We start from the raw sequence: 11,681 nt of genomic DNA, 5'->3' as shown, positions 1-11,681 counted from the left end.
GGTTGGCGCAGTGGAGCAGAGCGGTCAGTATTCCATGTATGACCCCATGAAGTGTCCTGAGAATTTTCATATGTCAGATTACTGTATGCCCCTGAAAACTCACGTATGCCCATGTTACCTATGCTTGGGCTTATCTCGCACCGGTTAACACGTACGGCAAAAGGTTGGTGCTGAAAGTCAGTACTGATTCTTGAAAAGCTCGCGGTGTACGCTCTTTAATTTGCTCCAAAAATGGCTCACAAGAATTACCGGTGACATCACGGTTTCACAATTCGATTGGCTCACTGTTTGTTGCTGTTCTTCTGCGATTGGTCAGATGCGATGACTTTCGTCTTGTTTTCGCACCAGCCAATCCGCTCGTCGGAATATCACTGCGTTCTGTCTACGTGAATCCCATGCGGAGTATTTGCTTGATATTTTTCGATGCTGCCTGCCTGAGCGCCCTCAACCTCCAGCAATATAGAACTGGATTCACAGCTGCATTTGTAAGAACAACAGTTGTGGTGACATTATAGGCACCTTCCACGCGCTCATTAAAACCTGACAACAAGTACGCCATAAGAACGCACACAAAAGGAGCGAAAAAAAGCCAGTAAAAACAGACTATGTGAAGAACGGCCGAGGTTATCTTCTTGTACTTTTCAATGTCGAACGAGCGTGCTTGTTGATCCTTTATTGATGAACATGGTTCAATGATTCTTTGTCCCTTTATGCAATAATAAATTCTGCAATAACTCACAGTAAGAATGAGCAGGCTGAGGAACATGAACGGTAAATGAATCGAAACGTATGTCTTGTTGCTGAGCGTTTGGAAGCGAAGTATCCCCAGAATAATTAGCGAAAGCCAGAACATGACAACTATTAGTAGTAGACGCTTTACAGTCACAACTGTGCTATAGCGGAGGCCCAAATGCAAGACCAGATAACGTTCAACGCTCAAAAGAGCAAGAATACTCACAGAAATCCCTCCAAAAATCCAACCTAAACACTCTTTTATAACGTCCAACAAACAAGCGTGCGGAAATTGTCTTCGAAGTTTAGCCACAAATGATGCAATCGCTACTGGTTGTACAAGAAATCCTGTGAGCGAGTCCGCGAACGCTGCACAGCTCAACAGTACAAACGAAGGCTTCTGAAGCGACGGAGTCTTAAAGATTGTTATTGTTATAACACCATTGCCAATTGCCGCGGGGAGAAAGCTTATAACATGAAGAGCAACACAGAAGATGTTCAATGAATCTTGTTGTTCCGAAGGTTGCCTGATTGCCGTTTCGATAAAGAAACATTTAGTCGTTGAAGTGTTATTCGAAGTATGAAACATGGTGTTTCCAGCTATCGCAGCGAAACGTGACTTCCAATCGTTCCGTAATCATGTGTTTCTTCAAACAGGAGACGTAAAAAGATATAAAATCAATTAGGCGATATTTATAGCGTACTAATCGGAGAAGGAACCTAAGTGCTTGGCAATCGATGTTAGTACCATCAGTAAGCTCCTGAAATTGCTTAATTGATCCATGAGTAAATGTTCTTTGAAGAAGGCAGTATTTATTTCAAATTTATTTAATACAAGCTGTAAGTATCAACATCTTGGTTATTCAATATTCTTCAGTAACTGCTTTCACAGCCAAAGTATAGTTTTATAGCGTCAATATTTTTTAGTGTTATATTGTTTTATCATTTCAGAGAGACAACACGAAAGCTCATTGCGTGTTACGAGGTCATTTCAACAGGAACTGAGCAATTTTCAAGAGTGCCTAACAGTGTCTTTAGGGAAATTAATTTTGGACATTTGCATTCAAATGATTCAATGATTCAATTGTTGTCGCTTTAGTCACTCAGTCTTACAAAGAACTGAAAATGCATACAAAAATTTTGACAAGTATAAGAGTTGAGAAAACATCATATAAGTAGATTAGAGTCACAAAAAGTCGACAAATAAAAACAAAGATTCGTTTAAGAGTAAGAAAACCTTTTTCCTGTCAATTATATTTTTAAGAGTTTAAGAGTAAGAAAACCTTTTTCCTGTCAATTATATTTTTGACAGAAAACCTTCTTCCTTTTCCTTTTGGCAGTAAACCTTTTCATATCTACAATTTTATTCTGTGACAAAACGCCCCGAAATATCGGAAGACTTTGAATGATATTTTTTTTTTGAAATTTTCCAAAAAGGTTTTATTGAATACTTAAATTTATCTTAAATTAAAATTCCTTTCCCGACGTTACCGATACGATGTTGTACTGAAAGGTTTTTTTTTTTTTTTTAAATAAGGGTTACTTCCAATTAAGACGATTCGCAATTCCTATCGTTTTGTTTTACGGTTTGTACACTTTTGACATATTTTGGACTCCCCATCCTTTCAAAGAAAGTAAACAAGCTCAGATGACTGTCAAAGATCGATTAAATTTGACAGCGATTGTGGCGTTGAGGGAAAGAGGATTGGTTTCTTTTTGCGGCTGAGCAAAGGATGAACTTTACATGCATATCGCTGATGCACGTGTTAGTACACTTGATCAAGGTCCATAGTTCACTAGCTGTAAAAAGGGACCTTAAGCAGCGACGACGACGACGTCAACGAGAACGTCAGAAAACAATAGTTTTAATCAACAAAACACTGGCTCTGCACGTGCATTACACACTCTAGTACATTTCTTGCCGTCTGCAAAACAACAACGTGGAATGACCAAATTTAAGGTTTTACGGAGAACGAGAACGCATGATGATTAATTTTCCTTTCTCTTTCGCGCCCCTACGACGTTAGCTCCTCGATAGTTCGGCCACATTGCACAAACTGAGAGAGTATAAATCATCGCGAATTTATTCAGAAGACGCAAAGGTAATTTTTTAAGTTCTGTTTCCATTGGCGTCGTCGTCGTCTCTGCTTAAGGTCCCTAAAATCTATCGGTGACCGTGACTACCGTGGAAACTACTGACATCGTTTTTTTTAGGATCATGCCTACTTTTGTTACTGCGCACATGTTCTGCGCATCTCGAGATACTCGGGTTTCCTATGGCTAGTGCCCACTAATACAAGGATATTTTAGCGCGGTTTCAAAAAACTATGCGGAGAAAGCAGAACTTAGCAAGTGCTCTTGGTTTCCAAAAAGAAAATTGGGGGTAACCATGAATTTTTCAGATATAATAAAGCTTCAATTTGGTAAGAAAACGCCATACATTGCTTTGTATTTTACTGTTTTTTTGAATAATTGTTGCTTAAATATCTCTAAAAAAAAATGCCCCACCACCCCCAATTTTCTTTCTGGATTTCAGTAGCCCATATTAAGATCTGCTTTTGCAACATTGTCATAAATTGTGCAAAAATACTTATGTTTTAGTAGGCATCGTCCAAATTTAAAAACGTGTTTTACGTTTTGACTATCAAGGCGCAGAATTCTTTTACTAAAAGTGACTTACTTCTTGAGGGATCCGTGGGTCTAGCTCAAAAACTTCTGACAGTAAAAACGTCAATCTTAGTAACGTGACATTTCACGGTCCAGCCGTATTTCTGGGAAATTGCGCGTTCCAGACTTCAAATGGAGACTGGGGACGAGTTTCTTAAATTTTCGTTCAATCAGAAATTGAAGTCCATCACAAGATAGACTAGTTAAAGTTACTCAGTTTACCAAGTTTGAGGTTCTCTCGTTAGATTGCAACCATGTAGCAGTACATGATATTTCGGTTGAACTGTTCATTGTTCGTAGTCACGCGCTATGACGCGGACAGATGTCTGAATTTGGGCCCATCCGAAATCACTACCACGTGCATTTGGTAGACCACTCGACTAGCACTCGCGTTGGTTGTTCTACTTTTTTGCAGTGCTACACTGCGCTGACGAGAGCCAATCAGCTCGAAACAGCTGTCCACGGTTGCCGCATATTGTTGATTCTCGGTTTGGTCTCTATCCAACCTCGTTCCCAGGGCTTTTCCCTTCTCGTGGGGGGCGGGCGGGGGGCCCGCCCCCCACGAGAAGGGAAAAGCCCTGGGAACGAGGTTGGTCTCTATCATGTCGATGTCGCTGTCGTGTTAAGTTTTCTACGCAGTCCAATCAGCCTTGCAGAAATTCGAGTCGAAAAAATAGAGACTTACGGTATGGATTTGGGGTACGCCATCTCAGAATTAAAGGTAGTTGTATGGAATTTGGAGCGACCTTTAACAGCCTGGTTACTAATTTTTATGTGATTTTTCTGGCGATATGGTTTATTTCTTCAGGGCCTAGTCCCTTAATGAACTTCGGCACGGGCAATTGATAGCCGACGACCTCGATTTTACGCCTTTTCAGGGGCGGATAAATATTTCCAATCCACCGGTCGTCCTTTGCGCGTGGCCGAAACATGTCGAACGTGACGTCACACGTTGAGCTGTACCCTGGGAACGTGGCTGTAATTAGCCCATGACCTTTGGAACGTCCGTCTCCTTTGAAAAAAATTAATTAGAAAAAATTTATTATGAAAGGTATCTCCAAAGTAAGCATAGAGAATCTCTTGTTAAACAGACGCTGCTGATGTCAATTGATTTCCATTGTAATGGAAAACTTAGCTATTACTCCTGGGGCGGATCCAGGATTTGACGAAGGGGGGTTCGGATAAACGCCCGCCGAAGGCGGTAGCCCCTAGGGGGGTCCGAGGGCATGCTCCCCCGGAAAATTTTTAATTCTACGGCCTCTGAAATGCGATTTCCAGCGTTTATAGGGGCAATTTGAAGTGGTTTAATTGCTCTAAAGTCACCTCCATTTTTGTGCTAACTACAGTAGTTTAAAAAATGGATTTTCTTAACACTGACAATAATCGAGACGGATAAACATTTTAAATTCATTCAAATTAAAAATTCATGATTCCTCAAAAATGGGATCAGCCAGCCACATTCTCCGGGGTTGCTGTTCTGAAAATTTCTGGACAACAGCATATTAATCCACGGGTTTCTTGTGGTGAATATTCATGAGCGCCAAGCCAGACAATCTTTCTGTCGTCATGGTGGTCCGCAGGTAGCCATTAACCAGCTTAAAATCAGCTGTTTGCCCGCTCGTTGTCAGCTGAAGTCACTGGAATAGTGCATGCAATGCGCAGCAAACAGTGGATGTTGGGGAAAATGTCTGCATCATTTTCAAAAGATATATTTATTAGCGCACGCGTTTCGCGAGACCAAAGGACAAACCTTCTGCTTTGCAGTGCCGAGGTGTTGTTTACAAGGTCGGTTGCGCTGATTGCAACTTCGTGTATTATGGACAGACTGACCGAGCCTTGGAAACAAGGTTAAAAAAACATAAACGGGCAGTTCGGGTTGGAGATAATAACTCCAAAATTGCGCAACACGCGAACCAGTTTGTCCGTAATATAGACTTCGACCATGCGACAATTGTAGACAAGGCTCGTAATTTTCACGAGACTTTTTTTTTCTCGAGGCTTGGTATTCGCAAAGTGACAACCACGCGGGAAACGAACATATTGCTATCCCGGGTGTCCACAAAACCCTCATGTAAACACGCGCGGCTGCCGTTCGTTGCGTTTTGCTGGCGTAGCACACGCAGAACTGTGAACCATTGCAAAGCCGTGATTCAGTTGGCTTTTCAAAATAACCGATGAAGGCCGAAGTTGTTTGGCCGAAACGTCTTTGATGCTTCATTAACGTTGTTTCTAGTGTTGACAATAGTCAGTGCCAAACAAAACATTTTTAGTTCTAATGTCTATCCCTGACTGCAATTTTAGTATTTTTTTTTTTGATTTATTAGCTGAGTTGGTTCACTTTTTTTTAACCACGCGTTTTTTATACGTTTTTACGTTCAGTTTAGGGGGTTCGACCGAACCACCCGAACCACCCCTAGATCCGCCCCAGTTACTCCAATCTAGTAAAAATGTTCGAAGATTATAATCTGCCAGACTCAAATCACGCCTTATTAGATGGGTATGGCATGATCAAGCCCCATATAGATATCATAAAAGCGAAACATGTCTTTGTATAATCGCTTTTAAATATGCTGAAAAATTCTAGTTTTTGTGAATACAGAAGGATATGTCTCCAGTGCAATTCTGTTCTGATCTGGATTTGACCAGAAAAATCCTTGAGAGAAGCTCTTTGGTGAAACTAAGAAAAGGCAACCATGAACTCAAGATAGAGCAGGTAGATATCAAGGTGCGAACGACTTTGCTCTCTGAACTCACCTGGTCACGTGACGAGTGTCATTCACAGCCAATGACGGAGGGGAATCGCCCCCCACCCCCTTTCGTCGTTTAGTATCAGCTAAACTCGAACTCCCTAAACTTGAATTAATTTACTTTCTGTTGGCTCAAATTTACCCCGCTAACTCGAACTCTATAATAAAAACGGCGGTCGGTATACCGCTCAATCTTTGGTTTGTTCTTAATTTTGGACAAAATTCCCACGACCGTGAAAAGGCTTTCAAGAATTCAACACCAATCCTGCTAAAAAAAAAAAAAGAATAAAATAAGCAAATCATAAAAAAGCTTACAAAGGTGCAACAACTGGTAAATCACAATCTTGTCTTTGTTATTTTATTCAATATTACACTTACTAAGCTACTTATGCAGAGCCACATTTTAAACTTATAAACGATGACTCACCGTTTCTATTGCCATACCGTCCTCTTGGAGCCATTTTTGTTTTTATTTGAATCAAATTTACTGTTAGAATGCATTTTTGTTTTACTGTTAGATGTTAAAGAGCCTAAAAATTAACTGTTTGATGCTACTGAGCCAAGTGTTTTTTTGAGAGTAGTCCTTTCAGACCGCTCCCTAAGGTACCTTGCCACCCGCGCGTTGGAAGAGCTCAAAAATACTTAAGTGCGCACGAAACTGAAGGGTGAAGTTCTTTGTCCATTCAGACAATTTAGGTTAATTGAACAGTATTGGACGCAGAGACGCTGGGATATTAGCCTGCAGAACAGGCGTTGTTATTATTATTATTATTTTTTTTTTTGCGTTTTTCCGGCGAGCGCCGCGAGGCAAGCACGATTCGAGGCGAGCGCTCGCCTGAAAAACACACACACACACAAAAAAAATAATAACGCCTGTTCTGCAGACTTCTGAGATATATGCGGCAAACAGTAGATGACTAATTCATTACGTTCTATCATGCTTTTGAATTTACTCAATTCATTAGTTACTATACAGATTGTACGCTCCTTTTGTTTGCATTAATCACCTCTTTCACTGTAAACGTGCGAATCAGGAATGCTATAACTTCCCGGCCAATTTACCGTAACGATAAATCGATTGAAAACTACACGAACCCCACAAAGTTCATTTGATTTACCCCTACGGTCAGAATCCCCTCCCCTTCCCCGTTTTGAATTTCACTTTCACAGTGTCGTTGGCTACCATCTTGATCGTATAAATTACTAGGCTTGGATCACAGCTCACTTGAAAGAGAAGACATGTTTTATTGGAGAATTCGCTTAACGAAATTTACACTTTCCCCCCTTGTGGCATGTGACAAACATAAACATAATTAAGAATATTGATAAAATAATTTTATTTATTACTTTTAAATTTTGTCTATCAACTAGTCATTCTTATTGTTGTTGTTGTTATTATTACTATTTTTTGTGCTAATGGTTCATTCTTATTGCGACCGTCTCAGTGTGAGTTTTGGCGAAAATGCAAAAATGAAAATATCGCTTTACATGTAAGGGCTTATAGGTTTAATTTCTTCCTTCATTTTTATTATATTCTAAGTCGTGCGAATATTAAAATTTTGTGGTTTGTGTAGATAGAAGCGTTATAAATTATAAAGGGGATATCGCCAATGTTACTTAATTTAATCAGACGATTTTTCTGTTTGAGCCTAATCTCATCTGAGAAATGATAGAAATAATTAATTTTTTTTTACAATATCAAGACGGCACTTTATAATTATTTTGGTAGGAAGCTCGAAAATGTAATGATTTCTCACGTGGAAATCAATGATAATATGATAATTTTTGATGCAAGGAACTCTGCTATTGTGCACTTTTTATTTCCACTTCTGTCAACCTGTTCTGTTAAAAGGAATAACCGTCGTTAATGCAAATATAACCTAATTTAATTGACATTCATTTGCTCTATTGTTTATTTAAGATTTGATTGGACTCCGCCGGCTTGTGATCATCCTGCTACAAAAGGAACTCGACAAATAAGTTTGAAGGGCTGCTGTATTTTTCCGGCCGGTTAATAATTCTGTTATTTGAACGTTGTTCCAGGGTGCTCGTGCCCAGTCTACGGCGGGCTGATTCCGTTCACTGCTCCCGCGGAGTTTGCCGAGATCAAAATAGATTCGCGGGCAGATACTGAGGAAAGAAGTATGATTTTTTGTCGTGTTTTGTATTAATATGGCCGATTCTTCGTCAGTCGCGCCAATTGAAGTGCAGACTTCAGTTGCTAATGGAGATGAAGCGGTTCTAGAAGAGAAAGAAAGCACTTCCGAAGATATTCCTGGCCGCATCATTCCAAGAAAATCGAGCGTTCTAAAAAAAGATGGTAAAAGTTCGAAACGAGCGCTGCAGAAGTCAGTCTCGTTCATCGCCCGACCTGAGGATAAACGAATCATCAATGGTGAGAGTGAACGAAGTATCTTCTTGTATTTATCATGTTTTCTCAGAGTGGTAAATGAATATATTTTCGTATTTTTTACCAGCTGCGGACTGCCTGACTTTCATGCAGAATGGTTCAGAACTTATGAAAATTCGCTCGAATTCGCGTCAGTACCAAAGGTTCTTTTATCTGGATGAAGACCTTTCCAGTCTTCGATGGCGGCCCTCTTCCAAGAAACCTGACAAAGCGAGAAGTGAGTGCTGTTTTGTAGTCTTAATACGAATTATTGACCTTTCTAACACAGTGTATATTTTGTGTTTTCCTACGATTTGTCGAGCTGTCATGTTTTGTATTAAACTTCTAATGAATCTTGTCCTTGGGTTTGAGTTTGGGGGAAGTCCATGGCCAAAGTTATTCTCTGCTAGCAGTAGGCGATGTGGTAATTTTTGTGGTATTTACAAAACAGTCCTCTGCATCTGTTATACAACACGAAATATAAATAGCTATAAATACGAAGATTAGGGTTTCCTTGAGGAAATATCTGTTGATCCGTTTGTCGATAGGCAGTGCGTTGTTATGAAACTTGTTCAGCCCATACAGACGTCAGTTTGGATAAGGAAATGGGTGTTGAGTTAGTTAGCAAATGCTTGTGTTGCTACACATGATGAATCGTGAGGAGGGTCAAATTCTATATGCTTGCCCTTGCAAATTTTATGGACTATATTTGACAGCTTGTATGAGAACTGTGTTACAAAGATACTCTATAAGCTTCTAACGTGCTTTTTCACGTCCAGAAAAACCGAATTGCGTACAGAGTTCGTAATGGGAGCCTCTTCCATAGAAGAATGAATAAAGTAAACACAGATAAGAATATTCTATTTCGATTAGTGTTTCTTTATTAGTTTTTGTATGCATGAAACTTTTCCTCCGATTTTAGCCGCCGGCGCTCGTCTCGAACAAGGGATATTTCCGCTAGGGCGATAAAAATTATTATCATCCAATGTCGAGAGCTTGGCTCTTGAAATTCAAAGATTGCTTCTTCCGGATCGAAATCGGTGATAGCAGAAACAAGTCGGGAGGCAACAATTCAGAAGAAAGAGTTAATATTTAAACCATATGTAGCCCTCAAGGGTAATTTTTTTGTGCGCATGTTTTTATGAAATGCAAATTTATTATATGAGAGTTTTTGTGGTGCTTTACAAAAAAATAATCTTACTTCCTGTTAATCTTGTTTTGTGTGTAAGGATTAGTGGACTATGTTCCTACATCTTGATAATTTCCCCTTTCCAATAAAACTGGGACTGTGCTAATTTGTATTTTTGTGGACTTGTTATTTCTGATGAAGCAGTTAAAAGTAAATTTTGGAGTTAAATTCTTGTGATTAACTTTTATTGCTTGGTATAGTTCAATCAGTTGTCTGATATGATGTAAAGGTCTATAAGGTGTGTTCATAGGTGTTGTAGTGTTGTGGTCGCTAAACAGCATGCTGATATAAATTAATAACAAAATGATTGGTGTATTCAGTTTGTAGGTCAAATTACCCTCAAAGGTCAAAATTATGCAAAGTCAGTCTATCCCTTGCTGATTTTATTCCAGAAGAGTTTAACAACTAGTTAACAATTTTTCGTCACTCTTGCAGTCTAGTTAGTGAAATGAAAGTGTAAATGGACCGTTCTCTATTTTCCCTTACAAGATTTGTTTAAGACATTGGCAGCGAGTGAGGCAGACAGGTGATTTTAATGGATCAAATCATCAACTAGTACATTTGTTTTTCTCCTACGAGAGTATTACTGCATGTTAGTAACCAAGAGGTGAAGGGCCTTTTTTGGCTTTGAAATTACTGGTTTAGGGACAAGCCCAAGTCAAGTTTGAGTCACAAGCAAATTTCAAGTCACGGCATGCAGTTTTTTTCACTATTTTATGCCACCTCCAATTTTTTTTTATGTTTTCTTTGTTTGTATTTTTTTGCCAGTGATTGATGGTCAACAGTTCCAGCTGTGTATAGGATTAAGAGTCAGTAGTTTTATAGGTATACTGCTGGTCCGCTGCTTGCAGCAGTTCCATGATTTAAATCCTGACTGAGCTGTTACTGATTTAGGCATATCATAAACAACAACAACAACAAAAGAGCAGTACTAAAACTGTAAGAAATGTTCTCTATAAAATCACCAAGACAACCGTGTAAGAAATCAAGCATATTCAGCATATATAGTGTTGTACAACAATGCAGTCCAGCCCATTTCCCCACTTGGGGTCAAGAAAATAAGTCAACTAAGTCACAACAACAGAGTCTTCCACTTTTACTTATAAAATATAGGGTATGTCAGGAAAATTTGACCTGTAATTTGTGCCTCTGTCTAGTAAAAGTGAACCTGGGATCCTTCTGAAATTAATGCATATTGGGAAATATTTTTCTAGACGCTTAACTTATCAGTAAGCCAGCAGTATTAAAAATATAATAAAAATATTGTTCGGAAAGTTCATATCTGGCAGGACAGTATATCATTGAGATAACTTCAAAGATCGAAGTCAAATCAACTTTATTAACAACTGGCAAGACTGACAAAATTTGTCTGAACAACAACAACAACAACAACAACAATAATAAAAATAATAATAATAATAATAATAATAATAATAATAATAATAATAATATTATTATTATCATCATCATTATTATTAAGTATGTAAATTATGATCATCCGGGTGAGTGTAGTCCTGAGAAGGACTGTTTGTGGTGACTTTGACTGACGTTTTGACAACCTGAGCAGAAGTCATCTTCAGAGTCAAGTGAATTGTGGAACGTCAGTAGGTGGTATATACGTCTCTGGTAGTTAACCTGATTGGTCAACGAAGTCCAGATGTTACTGGTCGTTGGTCAGTGAGCCGTGATGTTATTGGCTGTGAAGACTGAAAAAAGTGATTGGTGCGTTTCGATCCGTCTTTTGTTAGTCAGAAAGTCTGTGGGTCTATTGTTAGTAAAATGTCTATTGTTTGTTTGTTTCGTTGTTGTTGTCAATAAGTCGTTTGTATGGTGCAGGTAGTTGTAGGCAACGGTTGAGTGGCGTTTGTTCTAAGTTAGTAAACCAGCTTTCCAGAGTGAGTCGTTGATAGTAATTTGTACAGTAGGTAATGCACTTGGCAGAGTCCCAGTCGATTCT

General features: G+C 39.1%; 1 protein-coding gene across 1 annotated transcript in view; it reads left to right on the top strand.

The window, feature by feature from the left end:
- Window positions 1-8,211: 8,211 nt before the first annotated feature.
- LOC146456735 (inactive phospholipase C-like protein 1) overlaps window positions 8,212-11,681 on the top strand; it is a 37,763-nt gene continuing 34,293 nt past the window's right edge. The window contains exons 1-2 of the mRNA XM_085093015.1: window positions 8,212-8,541; window positions 8,624-8,773. Of these exons, the coding sequence (XP_084949141.1) occupies window positions 8,319-8,541; window positions 8,624-8,773 (373 nt within the window). The 5' untranslated portion in view covers window positions 8,212-8,318. The remainder of the gene's footprint in view (window positions 8,542-8,623; window positions 8,774-11,681) is intronic.

The sequence above is a fragment of the Pavona decussata genome, unplaced genomic scaffold, assembly GCF_977016875.1.
Source record: "Pavona decussata unplaced genomic scaffold, jaPavDecu1.1 SCAFFOLD_254, whole genome shotgun sequence".
NCBI lineage: Eukaryota > Metazoa > Cnidaria > Anthozoa > Scleractinia > Agariciidae > Pavona > Pavona decussata.
The sequence above is the reverse complement of the archived record's forward strand: the minus strand, read 5'-3'. Positions and strand labels throughout refer to the sequence as shown.